This window comes from Zonotrichia albicollis, chromosome 21, assembly GCF_047830755.1.
Source record: "Zonotrichia albicollis isolate bZonAlb1 chromosome 21, bZonAlb1.hap1, whole genome shotgun sequence".
Taxonomy (NCBI): Eukaryota; Metazoa; Chordata; class Aves; order Passeriformes; family Passerellidae; genus Zonotrichia; species Zonotrichia albicollis.
In genome coordinates this window covers 2,200,379-2,224,691 of record NC_133839.1, presented here as the reverse complement: position 1 = coordinate 2,224,691, position 24,313 = coordinate 2,200,379, and the positions used below count along the sequence as shown (strand labels likewise).

Below are 24,313 nucleotides of genomic sequence, written 5' to 3'. Positions count from 1 at the left end.
GTTCTGAAGGTGCACATTAGACTGGGATTTTTGGGGCAGGGAATGGCAGCCTGTGCTGGCGGAGAGGGCAGTGTGGTGGCTGCACCTCCTTGCAGGAGCTCTGGCTGCCTGGAGCCTAAATCCCTGCCCATGTGTTCTTCTAGGCATCCCTGCCTGTTCCTGCTGCCCTGCTCCCTGCTCACATCACCCTGCTCACACTGCCCCATTCCCACTGCTCTGTTCTCACTGCTCTGATCCCACTGCCCTGCTCTCATTGTCTTATTCCCACTGCTCTGCTTCCACCACCCCATTCCCATTGCCCTATTCCCCCTGCCCCATTCCCACTGTCCTGCTCCCATTCCCCTGTTCCCACTACCCCATTCCCACTGCTCTGTTCCCACTACCCCATTCCCACTGCCCCATTCCCACTGCCCCATTCTCACTGCCCTGTTCCCATTGCCCTATTCCTGTTCCCACTGCCCCATTCCCGCCGTGCTCCCACTGTTCCCCTTGCTCTGCCTCTCCAGCTGCCTGTGGAGGGAGTGCAGCAGTCAGGGAAGGCAGACACGGGGCTGAGCCACTGTGGGATTGCAGCCCCTGCCTACACTTTGGGAACACTTTCATTGCTCTGTGCCCTTGATTAGTTCAATGAAACCTCCCAGCTTTTTGGAGCAGGACACTGATGCACAATTCCCACAGGGAATTCCCCACCAAGCTATCAAACACTGGCAACACCTGCACCCAGCTGCAGGGCCTTGCTGCAGGGCCATCACCTCCATCAGCCTTGGTTATTTTCCCATCTGGAAGTGTGTCAGAGGGGCTCATCCCACGGCCTCTTTTAACCCCATCGTGCCCGCTGTGCCTCCCCGTCCCCCCTTCCCGCGGTGGGGTTTGGAGCTGGATGTTTTACGGGCACGGTGGGGAGCCTGGGGCTCCTCGGGAGAGCTCTGCCGCTGCCTTTTGTCCCCGAGGCCGGAGCCTGTGCGGACAATGGCAGGAAGGCGCGGCCAGCCCGTCTGCCGGGGCCGCAGCGGCCGGGGCCGCATTGTTCGGGCCGATAAACTCCGGAAAGCGGGGCCAGAATGGAAGGAAATGTCCGGAACCCCGGGCCCGGGGCTGCGGGGCTGAGCGCTGGGTTCCCACGGCCCGGCCGCGGGGGATGAGCCTGGAAAGTGCCCGGCAGGGACACACAGCCCCCGGGGCTCTGAAACACCCTACGGCCAGGGCGGGCCCCGAGTGCCACCATGTCCCCTTGGTTCCATCAGGCCCTGCAGTGTCACAGTGCTCCCTGCGCTCCCTGAGGCCCCGCATCACCCAGCCCAGGCCATTGCCCTGCTTCCAGTCACTCCCAGTATGATCCCAGTGACCCCCAGTCTCACTCAGTATATCCCAGTTGCCCCCAGCATGCTCCCAGTCACTCCCACTTCCTCCCAGTTGCTTCCAGCATGATTCCAGTTGCCCACAGCTACTCAGAGTCACCATCAGTGCAGTTCCAGTTGCTCCCAGTATATCCCAGTTTTCCCCAACATGGTCCAAACTGCCCTCAGCATGCTCCTGGTCACTCCCTGTAGGATCCCAGTCCCCCTCAGTGTCATCCCAGTTGCACCCAGTCACTACCACTAGTACAGTCCCACTCAATGCCAGTATGATCTCAGTGGCTCCCAGTATAGACACAGTCACTCCCAGTTGCTCCAAGTTGCCCCCAATATGGTCCCAGCTGTTCCAAGTGTTGTCCCCTCCAGTTTGGTTACAGACACTCCCAGTACATCCCAGTTGCCCCCAGCATGCTCATTCCCAGTCACCCCAGTTTCCCCAGTATGGTTACAGTTGCCCTCAGGAGGACCTCACTCATTCCCAGTACATCCCAGTTGCCCTCAGGAGGACCTCACTCATTCCCAGTACATCCCAGTTGCCCCAACATGGTTCCCCCCGGGGGTCGGGAAGCAGGGTCGGGATTTGGGGCTGGCTGTGAGCATCTGCAGCGTGCAGGGATGGATGGAATGCTGAAGCCCCCAGGCCATGGTGATCCCGGGGGTCTCCCCGCCTGGTGCCAGCCTTTGTGGCTCTGCTGGTGCTGCCCTGAGCTCATGGCACATCCCAGATCCCCCTGGTTTGTCCAGGCTGCCCTGGAGCAGCAGTCAGAGAGCAGACTTGTAAACTGCAATGGTGTGATTCAATTATAAGTGAACTGCTCTAATTTGTCCTGCCTGGGGACTGCTGGAAACTCCTGATTGATTTTGGGTGCCCAGCCTGGTTCTGGGGGGCTCTGTGGGCAGTGGCAAAATCCCTGTGCCCACTCAGGAGTAGGAGCATCAGGAGTGGGGATTGAATGTCCTCCCTGTAGGAGGTTCCAGTGTCAGCACCTTGAACCTGGAGGGTACCTGGGCTGTGGCCCTGGGGTCTCCTTGGATGCTCCAGGAGCATCATGAGCTGAAGATGGCAGAGGATGAGCGAGGGCAGGGAGGTTCCTGTGTCAGGAGCTTGTCCTGTGTCACTGCCATCCTGGGGAAGGGGCCCTGTGGGTGCTGTGGGTCTGGGTGGGTGCTGTGGGCATGCTGGCCCTGCTGGCTGGTGACACAGAGTGACACTGTGGGCACGTCCTGGTGTGATGACAGACACTGTTCTTCTGTTCCCCCAGCTGAGTGGAGCAGACCCCGAGTGCAGCTGTGACGAAGGGGACGAGACCTCCCGCAAGAAACGCAGCAAGAGCCTGTAAGTGTCACACTGGGGGTGGCACCAGGGCTGTTTGTGGGGTCAGACACCTCAGCCTCGCCCTGCTGGAGCCCTCAGGATCCCTGTCTCCCCCCTGACTTTTTCCAGCAGCAAAGCCACACACTGGGGTCTCAGTTCAGATGGAATTGTTTCCAGGGAGGGTGCGGGGTGTGCTGGGGGCACTGCCCAGCCCAGCCGGGAGCCCAAATCCCACCGAGCCCAGGCAGGGCGAGGACACCGGCTCTGGGGAAAAGCAGCGTGCCCGGGTTCAGGGAGAGGACATGGAAACGCTGAAATCTGAGCTGGGGGCCTCCTTCCCGCTGGCCCCATGCCGGGAGGGGAATGGGGAGGTGGGATGGGGAGGGTCAGGCTCAGCCCTCGCCGCACATCCGCGGCAGCGCGGTGGGAGCGGGGACCGCGGGGACCCCCAGGGACACCGGCAGCTCTCTGCTGCCCCCGGTAAGGCTTCGGGGTGCCAAAATGTGGGTGCGAGCAAGGACAAGGCAGCCGTGGCCTTTGCTGCCCTCAAACGCAGCTGCAGCTGCGGGGGGCAGAGGCACGGGTGAGGATGTGCGGGAGCGAATCCGGGTGAGGATGTGCGGGAGGGAACTCCCGGTGCCGGGGGTGCCCCGTGCCCCGTGCCACGTGTGCCCGCTGCCCTGCTCCCTGCTCAATCACCCCGCGCCCTGTGCCGGGCAAACGGAGCAGCCACACGTGCTCGGGCTGCGAGGGGGCTGCGCACGCCGCTGTGCCAGCGAGCGGCACTGTGGGCCCGCGCTGCCGCAGCGCTGCCGCCTATTTTTGGCTCTTTTTATTATTTCCCCCCCTCCCAGCGCTGGAAATGAAAGCAAAGCCCTTGGAGCAGGGACGTCCCCGCGGCCGCGGGGGGAGGCTGGGCCCCCCCGGTCAGGAGAGGGCTCCGCTCACCTTGAGCGGCGGGGGATGCTCGGGGGATGCTCCGGGGAGCGCTGGCAGCGCCATTGGCTGCGCCGCCCGTCCCCGCCGGCCCCGGGACTATTTATGGGGCGGGGGCCGCGGTCCGCACTGCTCCTCTCCCGGCACTCGCTGCCGGCCTCCATGTGCCACGCCATGGTGGACTTCTCGGAAAAATACCTGGAAAGGTAGGACAGCCAGCGTCCTGCGAGGAACGGGGGTGTGCTGCCCCGGGGATGGTTTGGAAGCAGCGCGGGGTGATGGTGCTGGGCCTCGTGGTCATGCTGGGGTTCTGGGGCAGATCGATTTATAGAGGCAACTCCGTGGTGAAATCAGCAATTATTTTGTGGAATTACTTTTGCTGGGGCATTTATTGTGCAGTGTGGCCGCAGCTGGGGGCTGTGCTGCCCGTGGCTGTCACAGCCTGGGTCAGTGCCACCCCTTCTGTGCAAGGGTGTGCAAGAGGAGCAGCATGTGGAAGTTGGGGAGCTTCTTTGGGAGGTGTTTGCCTGGTGTGTTCCAGCTGGAAAATCCACCCAGGGGCCAGGATCACCTGCCTGGTGTGTGCCAGCTGGGAAATCCACCCAGGGGCCAGGATCACCTGCCTGGTGTGTTCCAGCTGGGAAATCCACCCAGGGGCCAGGATCACCTGCCTGGTGTGTGCCAGCTGGCCCAGTGCCGAGGGTTGTGCTGTGGGGGTGTCACACAAGGGGTGTTCAGTGCTCTGCCAGCCCTGCCAGGTGCCCACTGCTGCCCTGCTAAACTGGGAGCACTGCTGGGAACAACTGGGAGCTGCTGCCCCTGCTGAACTGGGATCGCTGCTCGGGGCTGTGGATGGCTGGTCCCGTGTCCTGGCGGCTTCCCGGCTGCCGGCGGCGCTGGCGGCGCAGGGATGGGAGGCAGATGGGGTTTGGAGCGTGAGGCTCCGTGTTTGGATCTGCTTTTCCCACATTAGCGGGTGCCTGACGTGCGTCCTGCTGGGATCACAGCCCAGGGGGTGTGAAGGCAGTGAAACTGGGTCCTTGAGGGTATGGACGCCACCAGGGACTGGGGGGAGTGATTGCCCTCTACAATCATTCTGTGGCTCATTGGACTGAGCCCTGGGGTTGTTGCACCTTTTATTTTACTCTCCTGGGACTGGGGAGAGCTGTGGGTCTGGAGAACATCACCTGGGGTGGTGCATCCGTGCCCTGAATCCCTCCTGTCCCCCTCGTGTCCCTGGGCATGGCTTGGCCAGGTAGAGGTGGCTTCTCTGAGCATCCTTGCTGTGCCACCTGTGGCAGATCCTGTAACGTTAAATTTGCAGAATCAGAAAGAGCAAGAAGTGAAAACTGAAGCTGCTTGCCTGATGAGATGTTGTCAGATAAGGAGCTTCAGATTTAGGGGGCAGAGTCCATGTGTGTTGAGAAAAGACTGATGCTCTTAAGTTTTGATAAATACATCATACCCACAAGCAGTGAAACACTGTCTATGAGCACTTTATGATGAGATCGAGGAGAGGTATTTTAAATGGAAGAAATTAAAAACACAGATGGAAGCTATAATTCTTTCTAGTTATAAGCGTTCCAGCCACATGTAATTAAGATAGCAATATACTTGTTTTTTAACGAGTGACATATCAGTGCCATTGGGAGAAGACTGCCAGAAAAGGAAGTGAGAAGCGAGGCCCAAGCGCTAGAATTGTCCTTGCTGCATTTTTGGGGTTTTGGGGGTATTTGGTCCCCGCGGTGTCCGGGTGCAGTGACCGCGCGATGCCACGCGGGGGCAGCACCGCCCGTCCCATCCCTGCTCCTGACTGGGGGGGGGGCTCCTTTTCCCACGGCGCTTCCCAAAAATCCGAAATCCGCACAGCTTTGTGTGCCTGCAGCTCCCGGGGGCAACCGCGACCCCGCGGCCCTGTGTCCCTCAGTCTGTCTGTGCAGGGATGCCGGAGCTGCGCGGGTGACAGAGCGGGGTGTCTTTGCCCCAATGCCCTGCGCTGCCAATCCCGGCCACCCCTTAGGGAAATGTCCCCAGGCCGTGTCCCGCACGGGCTGGCACCGCACCGTGTGAACACCGTGGGGTGTGCGTGTGTGGGTGCCCACGCAGGGGCACACGGGGCAGCGAGGTCCCCAGTGCTCTCAGCCCGCTCCGCCCCGCCGCCGGCCCCGCTGCCTTCCCCGCGCTCTATAAATAACCCTCGTAAATCCTCGCCGTGATTATTTTTCCCCGCCGTCTCTTGAAAGGCCCCACTATCCGCCTCGGCGCTGATTTTTCCACCTTTCCTCAAGTTTCCCCAGCAACGGCACAGCCGTCCCAGCCAGCGGCGGGGCTGACACAGCCTTTACTCACTCACTCTCTCGCACTCCCGGGCCGCCCCACGGCGCATTTAAAGCTCCCCGAGCTGCGCCCTCCCACTTCCCGTTCGCGCTGGAGCGCGGCAGGAGCGCGGCTCGGGCCGGCACAGCGTCCCCGCTGCCGTCCCCGCTGCCATCCCCGCTGCCATCCCCGCTGCCATCCCCGCGGCCATGCCCTTCTTTCGCGACCTGTCCAAGCCGCAGCCGCTGGAGTTCCACGCCGAGATGCTGCTGGCGGTGCAGCGGCCGCACACGGGCAGCCTGCAGCGCCGGCACACCATGAAGGAGTAGGTGCTGGTGGGCGAGGGGCCGCAGGGAGCCGCGGGTCCCCTCGCCCGTTCCGCTCACACTCGCTCTTCTCCCTAGAGCCAAGGACATGAAGAACCGCCTGGGGATTTTTCGGCGGCGGAACGAGTCCCCCGGAGCCAACCCCTCCGGCAAGCTGGACAAAGTGCTCAAATCGCTCAAGTAGGTGCTGCGAGCCGGCGGTGCGGGCTCGGGGAGCGCGGGGATGGGGACGGTGGGGATGGGGACCATTGGGGTTTGGGGACCTTGCAGACTTGCGGACAAGCTGTGGTCTGGAGCTCCTCACCTCCAGGGAAGCTGCGTTCACCCCGTTTGGGGAAGCTGTGCACAAAGTTTTTGTGTCTGGAGGAACATTTGAAATATTTTTTTTGGATGAAAATCTCCTGTTGGAGGGTGAGAGGCGCTGCCTGCACAGTGGCACCGCAGCAGCTCGGGCTGGAAATTTACCTGACAGCAGCGTTCTCCCAGTGCCTGCCTATGGAACTTTAACTGGCCAGAGGATGGTTTGAAAAACCACTTTGCTCTGGAGATGCTCCAGCAGCTGGAGACAAGCCGTCCCTGCTCTTGCTCCTGGCAGCTTCTCTGGCTGCCTGAATGGGGCAGCTGAAATCCCACTTTTCCACAACTCTGCATCACCCAGGGCTTCTTCAATTCTTCCTCAGACACCCCAAGTGCCACAGCTGGTGGCACAGACCCTCTGGGGGTGGATTTTCTTCCTGCCCGCCTAAAGGCAGTGGTTTCCTTTTGGTGGTGCTGCCTGTGCAGAGCCTGGCTCTGCCTTCAGCTGCTCTGCCAGTCCAGTACCAAGGTGGGAGCCAGGGCCAGCCCCTCGGGCACACAGCGTGGCTTTATCCTCTGGAAACATTTAGCAGGAGCTGATCTGGGAGCTGGGAGCAGCTGTGCTGGGCTCACAGCCTGGCTTTTAATCCACTGGAAATGTTTAGCAGGCAGCACAAGCAGCTTTTGCTGCTGAGCTTTGCCAACCTCTGTCCTCTCTCCACAGGCCCACTCCCGAGGAAGCCCTCAAATGGGGGGATTCCCTGGAGAAGCTGCTGCTGCACAAATGTGAGTGTGTGTCCATCCCTTCCCTTGTGTTTGCTGCCAGGGGAATATCCAGACACGTGCCTGGATAAAGCTGGGATTTCCTCTTTAATCCCTTCCGGTGTTTGGGGATGCACAAAGCCAAATTAACCTCTCCCTTGTGTGCCCCCCCCTGCTCCTGCCTGGCCCAGGGGGGATCCTGGGGACAGGGAGAGCTTCAGGTCGGGGTGCAGCCCCAGCTTGGGGAGGAGGGGGCAGGGATCCATGGCTGTGCCCAGTTTGGGGCTGTGCTGAGGGACCGTGGAGCAGCTTTAGAACATCTGAGCATGGGAGGACAGCCCATCCTACACCCAGCCCAGGGCATGGCACGGGGGCCCTGTCCCCACGCCAGCCCAGCCTCCCTTCTGCTCTGGGTGCTGCAGCCAGGCTGGAGATGTGGATCCAGCTCCTGGATGGGCTGTGCTGCCCTGGCAGTGCCATCGCTGCCTGTTTGCACAAGGGGCTTTTTGGGCAGTGCAGGGAGGGGGTTTGGGCTGCAGCTGTGCCAGAGCTGAGGCTCCTGTGGGGCTGAGGCTGCTGTGGGGCTGCTCCCTGGCTGTGAGCAGGGATAGAACAGTGTCCCTTCTCCCACAGACGGGCTCGCTGCCTTCAGGGCCTTCCTGCGCACCGAGTTCAGCGAGGAGAATCTGGAGTTCTGGCTGGCCTGTGAGGAGTTCAAGAAGATCAAATCCCAGTCCAAGATGGTGTCCAAGGCCAAGAAGATCTTTGCTGAGTACATTGCCATCCAGTCCTGCAAGGAGGTGAGGGCTGGCTCCCACGCTGGTGTGCGGCTCCTGGCACGGTGCCTGCCTGGGGAGCTGCTCACCAACCCTGGTTCCTCTGCCCACAGGTCAACCTGGACTCGTACACACGGGAGCACACCAAGGAGAACCTGCAGAACATCACCCGCAGCTGCTTCGACCTGGCACAGAAGAGGATTTACGGGCTCATGGAGAAGGACTCGTACCCCCGCTTCCTCCGCTCCGACCTCTACTTGGACATAATCAACCAGAAGAAGGGCAGCTCCCCGCTGTAGGCCCAAGGACTGTCTGGGGCAGGCTGGGAGCTGTGTGTTTACATGGAATTGGGCAGTGGAGGCCTTCCCAGGAGCTGGTGGGAGCTCGCTGTGCTGCTCGTGCCCCAGGCTGTACGGACAGGGGGCAGCTGAAGGAACTGAGCCGGGCAGGCTGGCACTGCTGCAGCCCCACCATCGCTGGTACGACGCCTTCGGGGTGGCCCCGGCGTGGATTTAGCCTGGAGGGAAGCTCCCACAAGATACTGTGAAGCACCTGCCCCAGCCAGGAGCGTTGCTGGAAGGTGGAGAGTGAGCCCAGCTCGGCAAGGAGGGGATCTCGTGCAGGGCTCTGTCAAGGGGACAGCAGCACCGACACAGATGTGGTCCTGGATTAAAGCCTGGTGAACTGGAGCAGCCCCAGGATGCTGCTGTGCTTCCCTGTGGGCCTCCTCCTTCCCTCCTGGGGCCTCTGGCAGGAGCCCGGCGCTTCCTTGGCTCGTGGTGGGTCCCCCTGGAGCAGCGAGAGCCGGGCCCTTGCCCCGTGCTGGAGGGTGCCAAGCACCCCCTCCTGCCCTCACCCCTGGTTTATTTATTGCCCTCCTGTAGCTGGACACGTTGCTGTGTGCTAGGAAAGCCCCGTGTCCTCCCCGTCCCCAAGTTACAAGTGCAATATTTGTGTGTGTCACGGCCGAGTCTCCGGCGGAGTGGATGCCTTTTTCTTTTTGCAGGTGTGTAGATTTTGTAAGGTAGCAGGTTTTGTGTGCCAGACCCATTCCCTGGCAGCGGGCCGCTGGGGGAGCCTGGTGTAAATATCAATTACTGATGCCCTGACGACGGAGGGTTTGGTGGTGGAGAAAAGCAGAAAAGCAACTCTGAGCAGCAGCCGCTCTCCTGACTCTGGATAACAATGCTGTGTTGGGAAGCAGGGGTTCCTGCTGGCCCTGGCAGGGCAGGGTGCACTGCCTGCCTCCCAGTTTACAGTGCAAAGCATCTCTGCAGCTAGAAACAAACCTACATTGTCATGGTCATAGGTAAATAAAAGGAGAATATCATTTCTTGTAGCTGGCTTTTGTTCGTGCCGTGTTTGTCAGCACCGGTGGAGCCAGTGCTGAGGAGTGTAAAATCCTGTTGCTGTGTGCCTAAAGAAGGGAAAATCTGATTCCATGAATTTCTGAGCTGTTTTTCATGATGGAGCAGCTGCCAGATGCTCCTGAGGCCAGGTCTGGGTGTAGGAGCAGAGTTCTGCCCAAAGTGAGACCGTTCCCAAGGCCAGTGGTTGCTGTTAAACACAGCAGGGCACAAAGCAGGGAAATGCCCAAACACACCAGTGATCTCCTGCAGCGCCAGGTCCCTCTGGGCACACACCAAAAGCAGCAACAAAAAGCTGTTCCAGGTCTGTGCACAGCTTGGCAGGGCTGCTCCTCCCCAGCAAGGGCAGTGCTCTGGTGTGGGATGCAAACATTTTGTAAAGGCTGTTCAGGGTGTGTGTGGTACCTGAAGTGCCACCTGGCTGTGGTGGGCCTTGGATGGCTCAGGGGTGTGACAGTGGTGTCCCAGGGCTGTGCTGGGCTGTGATGTGGCTGCCCAGAGCTGCTGGTGATGCCCAGGGCTCTGTGGCTGCCCCACCTGAGCACAGCTGTCCCCAGCAGGTACCAGCCCTGGAGAGCTGCCTGTTTTCCCTCTCCAAACCACCAGCAGGTGCTGCCAGGTGAGGCAGAGCTGAGGGCTCTGCTCAGGGCTTGGCTGGGCCAGCAGGGTTGGTGATGTGGCCGTCCTGGTTGCTCTCCTGGTGCCTCTCCTGGAGATGCTGTTGGCAGCACAGGGTCCATGGAGGGGGTCCCAGTGGTGCCCCAGGAGCTGCTGGCACCCTCCCAGCTGCTCCTCCAGGCCAGCCCCTCCTCTTTCTCCTGGCACTGCCCAGAGCTTTCATCTCCTCTCCTTCCCAGCTGGGAGGGTTTCCCTGTGTGTCTGGACTCAACACAGACTTTCTTGCACCTGCCCCTCTCTCCATCTGCACCCTTCTGAGCTCCTCACTCCATCCCAAACTGTCAGTGTTGGAAACTCACAGCAGGCTCCCTTCATTGTCCCATTTTTCCATGTCCCCAGGCTCACTGGGGCACCCCCAGAGGCTCTGGGCTCGGGGGCTCTGTGGGCACTGGGCAGCTCAGTCCCTGCTGTCCCCTTCTCCCTGCCCTGAGCACAGCCCCAGCAGCCCTGGTGCATCCTGTGGTGCTGCTGATGCCCAGGAGCATCCCAACCCCATAACAATGCTGGATTTTGAGCCTTGAACCTCCTTCCCTCCAGGAATTATCCCAGCCCAGAGAGGCAGGGAGGGCTGGGGCTGCCGTGGGGTGTGTGGGGTGGGAATTTGGTGTTTGGCTTTGATCCCTGTGGGGACAAAGGCCCCGTGGGGTGGGGGAATGAGGACCTGGGCTGACTCCCTGGAAAGATGAAATAGCCCTGGGTGAGTGGCAGGAGCTGGGTTATTGCTGTAAGAGAATTTATTGCTGGTTCCAGGCTGGCCTGAGTCACTTGGCACACGCCATCCCCACGTGCCTGGGGACACAATTCCCTGGAAGGACAGGCTGGGGCAAAGCTGGGAGGGCCACGTGCTTTTCCCTTGTTTTCCTGGGATGGCTAGTGCTCCCTGCACAGGATAGGTCTCAACACGAACCCAGGTCTCCTCTTGGATTCTGTGGTGACACTGAAGCCACAGCTTTGTCCTCTCTGTGCTGTGGGAGAGGGGCTGTGACAGCTTCTCCAAGACTTTGTGCTGCAGAGCAGAAGGTGTGAGGAGCTTGGAGCATCTGCATGGGAACAGCTGAGGGAAGTGAGCCCAGGGAGGGGGATTGTGCTGGGGACATTGGTTGGGGTGGAGATTGAGCCCAGATTTGTTCTGGGGGACATTGGTTGGGATGGAGATCCAGCCCTGGTTTGTTCTGGGGGACATTGGTTGGGGTGGAGATCAAGCCCAGATTTGTTCTGGGACATTGGCTGGGATGGAGATCCAGCCCAGGTTTGCTGGGGGACATTGGTTGGGATGGAGATCCAGCCCAGTTTGTTGGGAAGGAGATCCAGCTCAGGTTTGTTGGGGGACATTGGTTGGGAAGGAGATCCAGCCCAGTTTGTTGGGATGGAGATCCAGCCCAGTTTGTTGGGATGGAGATCCAGCCCAGTTTGTTGGGCATTGTTGGACATTGTTTGGGATGGAGATCCAGCCCCACTGCCCTGAGGGGACACAGGAGCTCTTTCAGGGACACTGAACCTACAGCACAGAAGAGGAAATGTCCTTCTGAAGCACAAAATCAAATATCCAGGACAAAATCCAGTCATGCCAAGAGAAGAAATTCCTGACTCATCAATGCCACAAGCCTGCATGAAGGGAATGGGAATTAGGTATATCCCTAATTCCTAATTTGGGCCACAACCCAACTGACCCTGCTGCAGGGTAGGCAGCAATGCTGGGATCAGGGGGTCACCTGGCTGGGATGGCCCTGGGAGAGGAGAGGGGACATTTCCTGCACTGAAGCCACCCAAAAATGGTGACACAAGAGCTGCTGCCTGTCCTGGGCTCATCCCGAGGATCAGGGATGTGGGGAAGAGCTGCCTGTGGACACCACTGGTGCTGTAGCCAAAGGGAATTTCCCAGTGTGGAAACTGGTGCCTTCCAAAACAGGGAGCATCTTATCTCAGCAGATAACGAGGATTTATCTCTGGGCTAAAAATTAGTGGTTGCTGAGTTGCAAATAGCAGCAGCTCAGCCGTGTTTGTTGTGTGCAAACAGGGCAAAGTCCAGCCAGGTGCTCCTTGTTCATCCATGGCACAAAGCTCACCCAGCTGAAGGCAAAGCTCTCAGGAAAGGAATTTATGTGGGAAAATGGCAATTATCACCAGACAGAGCTGAAAGCTCCAAAAACTGACATTTCTGAAAGAGGTAAAATGTCCTAAGGTCCTGGGTTTAACATCATGGTTCCCTCACACCTTCAGGGATGAGGAGGTTGGGATGAACAAAAAGCACTTGGAGAGGTGGGAAAATGTGTCACCTGTCCCAGGTGATGGCCTTGACCCTGCAGGTGTCCCTCAGGTCAGTGCTGCATCAGCTGTCTGATGAGGCTGGCAGCCAGGGATGGGTGCTGGGGTCACCTGTGAGTCACAGAAGCAAAGGAAGCTCTGAATGTGGCAGCTGCAAATGCAGCTCAAGCTGCTGAGCACCTCTGGCATGAAGATTTATTGGGAGAAGGGAATGAGGAGGGAGAGAAGGGAATGTGGCCATGCAGGTGAGCACCTGGGCTGCAAGGAGCCTCACTGCAGAGCTGGCTGGGCCAGGAGCACAAAGCTTTTCTCTTATTTCTACAGAAACAGAACTTTGCCCTTTTTTTGCAGGCATATCCTGTGCCCCAAGACACTCCAGCACTGCCCAGCCTTTACTTTTCCAGGGCACCATCCTGGAGGACAAACCTACCCAAATAAACAGAACTTTCTACTGAGCAAAATCATTCCTTGGACCCCTGATTAGACAAATGTTCTCAGAATAGAAGCAAGGCTGCTTTCCAGCCACAGACTAAACACAGCTCAGCAGTTTGATACTGAAACCACTGACACAAGAATTCCCTGCCTGGAGTAAACAGCTGAGCTGCTGTGACAGTCCCTTCGGGCTTATCAGGAGCAGCCTGAGCTCTAATTTGGGTGCTGAGGTGCCCAGGATCTGTCTGCAGCCCCACCACAGGAACCCCCAGCTGTCTGCAGGGTGGGGATGGAGGTCAGCCCTGCTCTGGCTTTGTCTGGGGCCTTTGGCATGCCCTGGGTGTGATAAGGGTGCAGAGTCTGTTTGTCCTTCCTGCTGGGGCTGGGCTGGGCTGGGGAGGGGGTGCTCAGCTCATTGTCCTGCCCAGATGCCACAGGTGCCCTTCCAGAGCATCCCTGCACTGGGGCTGGCAGGATCAGTGCCACCAACCCCTGCAGGTGGCATCAACGATGTCACCCCCAAACAATGCAAGGGAGCAAATGCAGAGAAAGTAAAAGGCTTCTGAGGTAAAAATAACACCAGAGTCAGAGGTTTCTGTCCAGGATACAAACCCAGCTTGGCTGGGCCGGGGCCAGGGCAGGAAATGCAGCGGTGCTGGAGTCCCCTGGGTGCCTCCAGCTCAGTGGGGAAGCATTGTTGTGGCCCTCTCATGGCTCATTTTCTGATTCTTCCCTGCATGAGGTCATTTTTACTCAGCCCATGCAGCTCACACATGTCCTGGAGCTGGGGAGGAAAGGAGACAATGCTGAGTGCAGCCAGCCCTGAGCCTGGGGAGGATGGAGCAAAGGATGGTGGAAAATGCTTTTATTTGTGGCTGAGCAGGGCTGGGAGACAGGGAGGGGACAAGGGGCACCTGATCCTCAGGGTGACCCCTGCCAGCACCTGCAACCTCTTTGTGTGGTGAGAATCCCAAAATCAGCAAGGTGAAAATCCCAAAATCTCCATCTTCCACAGGCAAGGATGAAGCTGATTTTGGGATTCCCACCTTGGGGAAATCTGGGATCCCCCATTTCCCTGCCCCCCTCCCTTGGCAGGGAGGAAGAAGAGCCAAGCAGGAGCAGGAGGGGGCTGTGGATGCAGTGTTTGCACAGGAGCCATTTGCAAGTAATTTCTTGTCCCTTCCTGAACTAATGGGACAATTACTTGGGGCCACACGTGTTTCTCATGGAAAGTTCCACACGGGCCCTGCGTCATCTCCTCAGGGGAGCAGCCCTGCTGGCCCTGACGTGATTTTCTAGACAAAGACAAGCAGGTGAAACTCCTGCTCCTGGGGACAGCTGGGATGGGTCAGAGAGCACCAAACAAAGCTCCCAGGGCAGAAGGGGCTGAAAGCTGATCCCAGGGCCAAACAAGCTCTGGGATGGAGCTGCTGGGCTTGGCATGGAGCTTTTGGATGTGTCCCTCTGACTGTGGGTTCTGTGCCCTCCAGCCAGCACAGGAGGGGTGAGAGAAACCAGGGGGATCCTGCAGAGGCTGCTGGGGTGCAGGGAGGAGAGGGTGGGATGTAGCAGCATCCACAGCTTTGGGAAGGACAGCAGGAAAGGTTCAGTGCCAAAGTTCTCAGGGTAGCACCAGGTGACACAATAAGGGACAGCAGCACAGCGTGTGACAGCTCACAGAGCTGGGGACTGTCACAGACATCTTTTATGGAAAATCCTTTCCTCAGGATTTTTCCTCCTGAGAAGCTGAGAGGCCTCAGGAACAAAATGTAAACATTGATTATCTGCTGCTGTGGAATGCAACAGGTGCATCTGGGATTGGTCTCATGTGGTTGTTTCTAATTAATGGCCAATCACAGTCAGCTGGCTCAGACAGAGAGTCTGAGACAGAGCCTTTGTTATCATTCTTTCTGATTCTATTCTTAGCTTAGCTAGTCTTCCGATGAAACCTTTTCTTCTATTCTTTTAGTATAGTTTCAATGTAATATATATCATAAAATGATAAATCAGCCTTGTGAAACACGGAGTCTCTTCCCTCATCCTCGGACAGCAGGACAGTGCCCTCATGGCTCAGCAGGAAAAACCCCCAGAGAAGGAGGGGTCCCATTGGTGGAAGGGGATCAGACCTGACCCCAGCCCTACCTGTGCTGGGGACATTCCTGGCCTGTGGCAGGGTGGGGACAGAGCCCAGGGATGCAGCCCAGTGCTCTGAGGAGCTTGGCATGGACATGGCCAATGTCCCCCAGCACACAGGAGGTGCAGGACGGAGCTGCAGGAGGCCAAAGGCCTCGTGTGAAGACAAATCCTGGGTTTTTCTACAAGGGAAAAATAAAATTCCATAGCTTGAGGATGGGTCCACTGAGTTAATGCTGGAGCTGAGGGCAAAGTCCTTCCCTTTGCCCTCTGAGCACTCACAATCTGTTTGGTTGTGGGTAAAAGATGGGAGCTCAGAGCCAGATTTTGGGCTGGGCTGGGCTGTGGGATGTCCCTGTGGAGCTCAGGGTGACATCTCTGCTCTGCTCATTGCCCTGAATGGTAATTCTGACCTCCACATTGCTGTGCTTTCTACAGATCATTCCCAAAATCTCTTTTTTGGCCTCCCCAGGCCTGAGCAGCAGTGAGAGCTGTGCAGGCTGGGCTGTGGATGGGGATCCTGCATGGCTCCTGCAGCTATTGCCCCACGTATTTTATTTAATTTGTCATTTGTATGCAAACAATCCAGTTAATTAACTGGATGATCTTTCAGGGAGCACAAGTGTTGCCAGAGGTAGGAAGTCTGATAAGTTGATCCAGCCAATCTTTCCCTTCCTAAAATAAACAATGAGGAAGGAAGTAGGATGGGAGCCCCTGAAAATCACATTTTAAATAGTGTCAGCTTTTATGGCCGAGCCATAAACCCCCAGTTCCTGAAGCCCTGGCACGGCATTAATGAGATGATAATTATGGCCACACTCATTACTGCGGCTCCATCACAGCCCAGGAATGGCTCTGGCAGGGAGCAGGGTGGGCTCTGCTGTGCCAGGGGCCAGGGAAGGGATTCCAGGGGAGCTCCCACTGCTCTCCCACAGCCTGGCTGCTCTCAGCACACAGGGCAAGGCTCTGCCTCCCTCAGGGCACCTTGGGGTCCCCAAAACCTGTGGGGAATTTGCTGGAGTCCAGGCCTGGTGGCTGTTGTTATGGGACATGAAAGAACACAAGCTCACACTGCTGTTTTTAAGGTGAAGAAAAGGGAAGTTTGTTTCTGACTCCAACATTTATAGTTTTCTAAAAGTGGGAGTGGATTGGAGGGTGACAGTGCCACCTCTCCAACGAGACTGGACAAACCAACAGTCCATCAACTTTCTCCTCTTCCATAATGGAATACAAAACAATGAGTTATTTACAGAAAGTGTGTGAGGAAGCTCACTACAAGAATGTCAACATCAAAAGGCTTAGAAAATCTTAAAAAACCAGAGTGACAGGTGGCAGAGTGACCTCCCAAGGGACATTCCCCCCTGTCCCTGCTCTCCTGCACAGGGAGGAGCCTCAGGAGCAGCTTCAGGGCCAGAGGGGGCTCAGCTTGGTCCTCTGGTCCATCCTGGAGTCTGAAAAGGCTGCAGGGGCACTGCCCCCTCTCACAGGGGTGTTTTAGAGGGATGGGAGTTTGCTGGGAAACGTGTCAGCCCTTGCTGGCTCCTCATCCAGGTCTCGGGTTGCTGTTGATATTCTCTGCCCCCAGATGTGCAGGATGTCTGTGCTTTGGTCTACATGACTGAAGAACGAGTCTGGACTCTTCACTTTTCACTCTTGACGTTGTTTATTAATTCTTATCTATAAAATTTTTTTTCTGCCCAGCTGAGATCTGCTCAGCAGGGCAGCCACAGGCACTCTTTGTGTTGTCCTTTTATACTACAAACTACATATAACATATTTACACTTAATTCCCAATACCCATCACCTGTGTTAGACAGTGCTCGTCTACTCTAAACCAATCCCAAAGTGCCAATATCACTGCAGAAAATGGAGAACAAGAAGAAGAAGAAGAAGAAAGGCCGGACACGCCCAAGTTCCTCCATCTTGTCCCCATAACCCCCATACCAAAAATCCTAAAATCTACATTTTCACCCTGTGATCATTTTGTTATTACACCATTCAAACCTGTGTGACTTTCAGGTCCTCATACAAAGCTGGTAACTTGCTCCAAGGGTCAGAATCAAATCCCCAGGTGCTCTGGGCTGTGTGCCAGGGTCTCTGAGCCCCCCTGGCAGGGTCCTTGGTAACTCTGCACACCCAGAGGGATGCACTGAGCTCTTCATCCAGGCACCTTCCATCACCCAGAGCACGCTGGGTTCCAGCTGAGGTGGCAGCAGAGCCCTCTGGGAGCTGCAGGGACACCTCTGTGACACACTAACCCCACCAGGGGTTACTGACTTGCACCTGTGGAGGAAGAGCAGACCCCTGATGTGCCACTTTGTCCCCACAGACCAGGACAAAACTTGATTTCTCCTGGCTCTGGAGAGGCAAAGCCTCCTGAGGAAGGGGGGAAGATGAGTTCCTGCTTGTGTTTGTGGCTGCACAGGTTTGTGGGGTCAGGGGTGGCACCCCCAGCCAGCCTGAGCTCTGTGGGGTGGGTCAGACACTGGAGGTGTTTTCCAGGCTCTGGTGTTGAAGACCACTCATGCTTGGGTTTTCTGGTTCCACCCTCTTGTCCTGCTCATCTCTCCTGTTTCTAGGGGTGGCTGAAGCTTTTGTTTGCTGGATAATGACAGGCTTGTGGAATTCAGCTGGTTTTAAACCCTGAGGATCCTGTCTCCCCAGTGCTCCATTCTTGGGTGGGATTTTGAAACCCATCAAATGTGGGTCCTACTCCTTGGCCTTCCATCCTCTCTGCTCGCTGCTGTTTCTCTGGCTGAGGGGGTTTGGATGGGCATCCTCACATGTGGGCTCAGCTGAAGTTGGGCTCAGCTTAAATGGGGCTCAGCTGAAATTTGGCTCAGTTGAAGCTGGGTTTAGCTGGAACTGAGCTGAGCCTGGGCAGAGGCACCACCCAACCCTCTGTGCAGTGATGCTGCAGGAGCAGTGGGACCCAGCAGGGAGGTCCCATGGCTTTTCTGCTCCTCTTCCTCCCCCTGGACCTCCCCATCCTGCCCAGCTCATCCCACTGGCCCTGCCCACCCCTCCTGAGCTCTGCTCCTGCACCTGGAATGGAAGAGATGGGGGAATTCTCACCCTGGCAGTGCTGCAGAGCCCTCCCAGTGGGGTTTTGCATGTGGGGGACACAGCTGGGCTGGCAGGGGACACTGCTGGGCCACTGCCACAGGCTCTGTGCTCAGAGCATCACAGCCAGGCTCAGGTGGGACTCAGGAGGAGCAGCAAACAGCTGGGTCTGCTCCCCATGGAGTGACAGGACAAGGGGATTGGCTCCAAACTGAAGGAGCAGGTTTAGGATGTTGTTTAGGAAGGAGTTGTTCCCTGTGAGGGTGGGCAGGCCCTGGCACAGGGTGCCCAGAGCAGCTGAGGCTGCCCCTGGATCCCTGGCAGTGCCCAAGGCCAGGCTGGACAGGGCTGGGAGCAGCCTGGGACAGTGGGAGGTGTCCCTGCCCAAGGAAAGGACCCTTCCAACCCAAACCACTCTGGATTCCATAATTCCTCCCCCAGGCACCACAAACTCAAAGTCTCTGCTGCTGAGCCCCCCCGTTTGCTCTGCTGAGCCCATCCTGCTCCTGTTCCCCACTTTTCCATGGCTTCAGAGTCACCAGGAAATGCCAAACTCCTCCAAGATGAGGAGCCGGGGATGGAAAGCCCCTGGGCTGGAGCAGGGCTGTGTGGAGCCCCACTGGCTGCCCTGGGCTCTCCTGTGGTGCTGTGCTCGGTTATTTCCAGCTGTGGCTTCTGGAAACCTTCAGTGCTTTTGCCTCTTTTAGCCCTGGTGGCTCAGAAACTGCTCCTGGCAGGGCTGGGGCTGCTCCTCATTCTCTGGAAAAACCTTAAAATGCTGCAGAGAGTCAGAGGAACGCCAACTAAGGGAAAAAATAACAACCAGAAAAACAAAACCTGGTCTTTTTCCAATCAGGCTGCAATGTTGTTGTATTTTTCTTAAAGAAAAACACATCTCCTTTTTTTCCTGGATCCAACTGGCCCCTGCACTCTCCATTGTGCCAAGCTCCCAAAATAACTGCAGCTGTCAATGGAAATAAAGCTCTGGGAGAATCTCCCGTGGCTGTCTCACCCTCCTGAGCTCCTGGCGTGTCCCACACTCTCTGCTGGTGCCAATTCTTTGCTGTGGCAGCTCCTGGGTGTCCCAGTCCCAGGGCTGTGAGGGGCAGCCCCCAGAGGTGGCACAAATCAAGGGCAGCATGAGGTTGGCAGCTCTGGGTTGTTGGTGCATCCCTGCAGGTTTAACCCTTTGGGGCTGGCAGTGCCCCACTCGTGGCCAGAGCAGGGTTTGGGGTGTTCTGGGCTCCATCCCAACACAGCCACCCTTGGTCCAGCCAGTGATTCCCAGATGAATTCTTTTGGACTTGGGAGTGCTGAAGATCTGCATGTTCCAGGTCAGGGAAAGGAACAGGCACAGCACTCGTTCCTCTGGGTGAAATCCCTCAAATTGTTTGGGTTTTTTTAAATTCCTGTACACAAATGTTTTTCTGGCCTCCTGCTGCCTCCCCTCAGAGGGGCCTGGGGGCTCTCCCTGGGGGTGGCTGCTCTCCCACAGGCACAGGTGGGTTCACAGGGCCCACAGAGGCTCCTTTGCCCCATAAACACAGAAATGCCCTGGAAAAGCAGGGTCAGGCCCAACCTCTGCCCAGCTCCCTGGCCAGGATGGCCTGAACTGGAGCCTCAGGGCTTCAGTGCTGGTTTCCTGTGGAAGGACTGAGCTCTGCTGGGGCTTTTGGAGCCAGAGCTGCCTCTGTGAGCAGGGCTGGGAGCTGGAGCTCAGGTTGGCATCATCCAAGGGTAATGGTGCTGTGGTTTCACCACGTTGTTCCCTCCTGCCCTCCCTGCTCTCCCCCTGGCTCTGCTGTGCACACCCCATTTCTGCAGCCCAGGATCTGTTCTGCTCCTTGGGGCAGCACCAGGGGCTGTGGGAAGAGCAGGGATGGGGCAGCAGGTGGAGGGTGCAGGGCTGGGCTGGGGAGTGGCTCCACTCTGACCCAGGTGATGATGAGGCTCCTCCTGGCACCATGGGGGTGACTCCACCCTGAACATCCCAGCCCTTCCTGTGCCCTGGCCTTGTCACAGCCCTTCCTGTCCCCTGGCCTCGTCACAACCCCTCCTGTCCCTGATAGCCAGCCCTGCAGAGGGCTCCTCCAAAGCTGGAACAGCCAGGTCAGAAGGAGCTGGAGCTGTTATCAGCCAGGGCTGGGAGTGCCAGCCTGGCCAGGCCCTGCTGGGGCACTGTGGGATGAGTCACAAGGCTCACAGGTGAGTAATAAAATGGCTGCCTCTCACTATGAAGACACAGATATGATGTGGATGCACAGTGATATGTCCCCCAAAGTCCTTTTTCTTTTCCCTTACAACAGCCTCAGGGCATTCAGAGAGGGCTGGTTTGTTACCAGGAGGGTGGAAGAACAACACCTGACCTCCAACCAAGATGTGAGAAGGGAATCTCCACCAAGGGATGGCAGAGGAGGAGCTTGTGGAAAGTGGATTTGTAGAAAATGCCATGGAATAGGACAGACATTGCTGAGAGAGAAATGCAACTAGAAACAAATTTCAAAGGATGGCCTTGAAAAAAAGGCTGGATACTTTGGAGAAATAGAACTGTGAAAGATGCATTGTAGTGGGACCCATGAGGGGTAATTTGAGATGTTTGGCTTTAAGGCATTTACAGCATAGTGTGGCAAAAAGCTGATAGGCAAAGAAACACTTATAATGTATTGCAATTAGGAAATAGTTAACTTCTGTTTGTGATGGTGTGAATTATAACATCTGTATGTCTCACCCTTCACATGAGACTGAAAATGGAATAAAAGTTTTTAAAAGGCCTCTCTATTTCCCCACGTCTAGGTCAGAAAAGGGCTTAATCCAACAGAGTTGGCTGACAAAACCTTGGGAGGGGCTGAGGGTATAAAAGGCAGAGAATCCATCTTGTAGAGAAGCATGTGGCTGGTAATCATGGGGGCTCCCAGCACTGCAATTTTTCCTTATTCAGTCCTTTTGCTGTATTTTTTTGTTAAGGTTTAATAAACCTTTGACATTTTAGAAGTGAGCAGTCATTTCTCACACAAGGGTCATGGGGTGATTCAGCTCTGGGAGTCACCAGTGCCCAGCCTGTGCCACATGGGCAGGGCTGGCCCAGGGCACACGAGTGTCCCTTGTCCTGCAGGTGCTCAGAGCAGCATGGTGGGGCTGCAGGGGGGCACTGGCAGCTCCCAGTGAGCCCAAGGCCAACTCCTGACCACTCTTGGACTGGGGGCTGATTCTCCTAAAAACAATGGGCTGTAAACTGGGGAGGAGCCTGGCAGAGGGGGAGTGCAGGGGCTGAGGCCAAGGCCAGTGCTGTGTGTGTGATTCCAGCTCCTGGACCTGCAGGGAAGGACACAGGACAGAGCGTCCTGGTGGGCCCAGCCTGAACCTGAGGGGTTCTGGTGCCAGGGCACAGGGTGGGGTTTGGCAGAGCAGGCCCTGGGCTGATGGAGGAGGTGAAAAAGGGGCTGGGGCTTGGTCAGCTGAAAGCACCGAGGCAGCCCTGTGGGTGCAGCAGGGGTGGAAGAATCCTGGTCCCTGCTCCAAGGACTTCCAGCCCCTCATGGGCAGCTCCATGGGAAGGGCTGTGCAATGCGCTGGCCCAGCTGATGGCAGGGGTTGTCCCTGTGTCCCCTCCATGGCCCTGTGCTCCAGGAGGAGCTGTTGGAAGGGGCCATTCCAAACAGGGGTGAGTCCCAAACAGGGGCGAGTCCCAAACAGGAGTGAGTCCCAAACAGGGGTGACAGCCCTGGAGCCCTGGCGGGGCTGGGGGCAGCACTGGGGCTGCAGGAGACCCCTCGTGTGGAACTGCACTGATCTGATGGGTGTGGGAATGCAGCTGCTCTGGGGGGATCCCAGAGGTCCCTCCAGACACATTCCCTGGGTCTGCAGCAGGACATGGCAGTGCTGAAGGCTCTGCAGCTCCAGAGCAATTCCCACTGAGCCCGGTGCCCCCAGTGGGAGCAGAGCCCACCTCTGGTCACCCCCTGCTCCTGCCACCCCTCTGCTCTCCTCTCCACCTTCCTCTTGCTGCTGGGATGCTGCTGCCTCTGTCCTCTCTCCTGTCCCTGCTGCACTCCATGGATTTGTCCCAGGGCTGTTCCCACTGCCTGGTCCCTGCTCACTTTCTTGGCATTTTTTCCCTGCAAATCTGAGCCAGGCTGGTGCTTCCAGGGGGTTTCTGCAGGGTGGAGATTTCATCACTTTGTTGTCTCCTATTGTGCTGCTGGCAAGGCTGGAGGCCTTTGGAGGTGAGTTTGTGTTTGGGTGTTACCAGAGCAACCCTGGCAGGCTGAGAGCCTTTGCCTGCCTGCAGCACATCTGTCCAGCAGCTGTTTCCAGGCTCTACCTGTGGGCTCGGGGCCTGCCAGGGGGGTTCTGCTCTGCTGGGACCCTTCAGGGGATGGAACCTGTTGGGGAGCCAACAATTGGCCCTTGGATGCGATCCCTGTGTGCCCCAAGGATTGGAGCAGGCTCTGGAAAGTGAATTTACAGTAAAAGGCTGAACTCAGAGTAATCACCCAGGTACAGGAGGGGGAGTGGGACAGGGTTTGATGTCTGAAGGGTGTAGGGGGTAAATCCCAGGGGAAAGGGGCTCAGCCTGGAGCAAAGGAGGCTCAGGGGGGCCCTTGTGGCTCTGCACAGCTCCTGACAGGAGGGGACAGCGAGGGGGGTCAGGAAACAGGGACAGGAGGAGAGGGAATGGCCTCAGGTTAGGCCAGGGCAGCTCAGCGTGGGCACAGCAGGAATTTCCCCATGGAAAGGGGGCTCAGGCCTTGGAACTACCCAGGGGGGTGGACTTGGCATTCAGTGCCCTGTGCTGGGGACAAGGTGAGGGCTGGGCACAGCTGGGACTCTGTGGCTGGGAAGGATTTTCCAACCCAAACAATTCTGGGGTTCTGTGTGCCCCAGTTCAGTCACTGCCCATGCCAGAACATAAAGGACCTGCTGTCCACTCAGTGCCCCTCACCAGGCTCTTGGGTTTCCTTTGCAATCTTTTGGGGTCCTGAAGCTCCTTCTGCAGCACTTTCCAAAAGGAATAACCTCCAGCTCTGCAGCCAGGCTCAGTCAGGCTTGGGCCAGAGGCCAGGACAAAGCTCCCCAGCATCCTGTGATGCTCACCCAGCCCAGGCAGGAGAGAGGGCTGGAAATAGCCCTGGACTTTGGGTGTCTCTGTGGCTGGGACCTTGTGGGAAAATTCCCTGTGGTTGCCTGACTGCCAGCAGTTTCCCAAGGGTGTTTGCAAACAGCACATGCCCTTGTGAAATGCAGGGAGCAACAAAGGCTGGCCTGTGTCTGCAGGGCAGGAACAGCCCCCCAGCAGCACAGGAGGGATGGAGAACACTTGTCCCCAGCTGCTGGGGCTGTGGGATGGGGCTGGGCCTGCTCCTGCAGTAGGCAGGGCTGGCTGAGCCCCATGGTGCCCCTGGCAAGGACAGGGACCCCTGTGCCCCATGGTGCCCCCTGTGCCCCATGGCATTGCCCTGGCAGGGACAGGGACCATTGTGCCACATGGCATTGCCCTGGCAGGGACAGGGACCCCTGTGCCCCATGGCACTGCCCTGGGCTGCCTCTCCCCATGGGCAGGAGCAGGAGGGATCCATCCTGCCCTGCCCTGCCCCACCTCGCTGGGATTGCTCCAGGGAAATGGAGCTTGGCCAGTTTGGTTCCCTGGGATAAGGTGACCAATTGGAAATGCAACATTTTGGTGGCAAACTGGTCTTTGGCCATGTCAGCGTGCCCTGGACTGGAAACAGAATTGCTGTGAGGGAGGAGGGTGTCCCTTGCTCCCCTCAGTGAGACCCCACCTGCAGAGCTGCCTCCAGTTCGGGGGACCCAAAAAGCAGCAGGACCTGGAGCTGTGGGATGAGTCCAGAGGAGACACCTGAGATGCTCCAAGGGCTGGAGCCAAGCTGGGAGAGCTGGGGGTGCTCACCTGGAGAGGAGAAGCTCCAGGGAGAGCTCAGAGCCCCTGCCAGGGCCTGAAGGGGCTCCAGGAGAGCTGGAGAGGGACTGGGGACAGGGGATGGAGGGACAGGACACAGGGAATGGCTCCCACTGCCAGAGGGCAGGGATGGATGGGATATTGGGAATTGGGAATTGTTCCCTGTGAGGGTGGGCAGGCCCTGGCACAGGGTGCCCAGAGCAGCTGTGGCTGCCCCTGGATCCCTGGCAGTGCCCAAGGCCAGGCTGGGCAGGGCTGGGAGCAGCCTGGGACAGTGGGAGGTGTCCCAGGGTGGAATGGGATGAGCTTTAAGATCCCTTCCAACCCAAACCAGTCTGGGATTTGAGATTCTATCAAATGGATTTTCTGGGGGTC

At 57.7% G+C, this 24,313-nt stretch overlaps 1 protein-coding gene across 10 annotated transcripts in view; it reads left to right on the top strand.

The window, feature by feature from the left end:
* Positions 1–9,422, top strand: part of RGS3 (regulator of G protein signaling 3) — a 77,818-nt gene extending 68,396 nt beyond the window's left edge. For 7 of the 10 annotated variants that reach the window (XM_074556113.1, XM_074556114.1, XM_074556115.1 and 4 more), the window contains 5 exons: positions 2,618–2,691; positions 6,327–6,428; positions 7,270–7,331; positions 7,941–8,107; positions 8,197–9,422. In XM_074556113.1, the coding sequence (XP_074412214.1) occupies positions 2,618–2,691; positions 6,327–6,428; positions 7,270–7,331; positions 7,941–8,107; positions 8,197–8,382 (591 nt within the window). In that variant the 3' untranslated portion in view covers positions 8,383–9,422. Of the gene's footprint in view, positions 1–2,617; positions 2,692–3,129; positions 3,151–3,485; positions 3,813–5,519; positions 6,248–6,326; positions 6,429–7,269; positions 7,332–7,940; positions 8,108–8,196 lie in introns of those variants that run through there. The other 3 variants (XM_074556120.1, XM_074556119.1, XM_074556121.1) reach the window with 3 other exon arrangements.
* Positions 9,423–24,313: the final 14,891 nt, after the last annotated feature.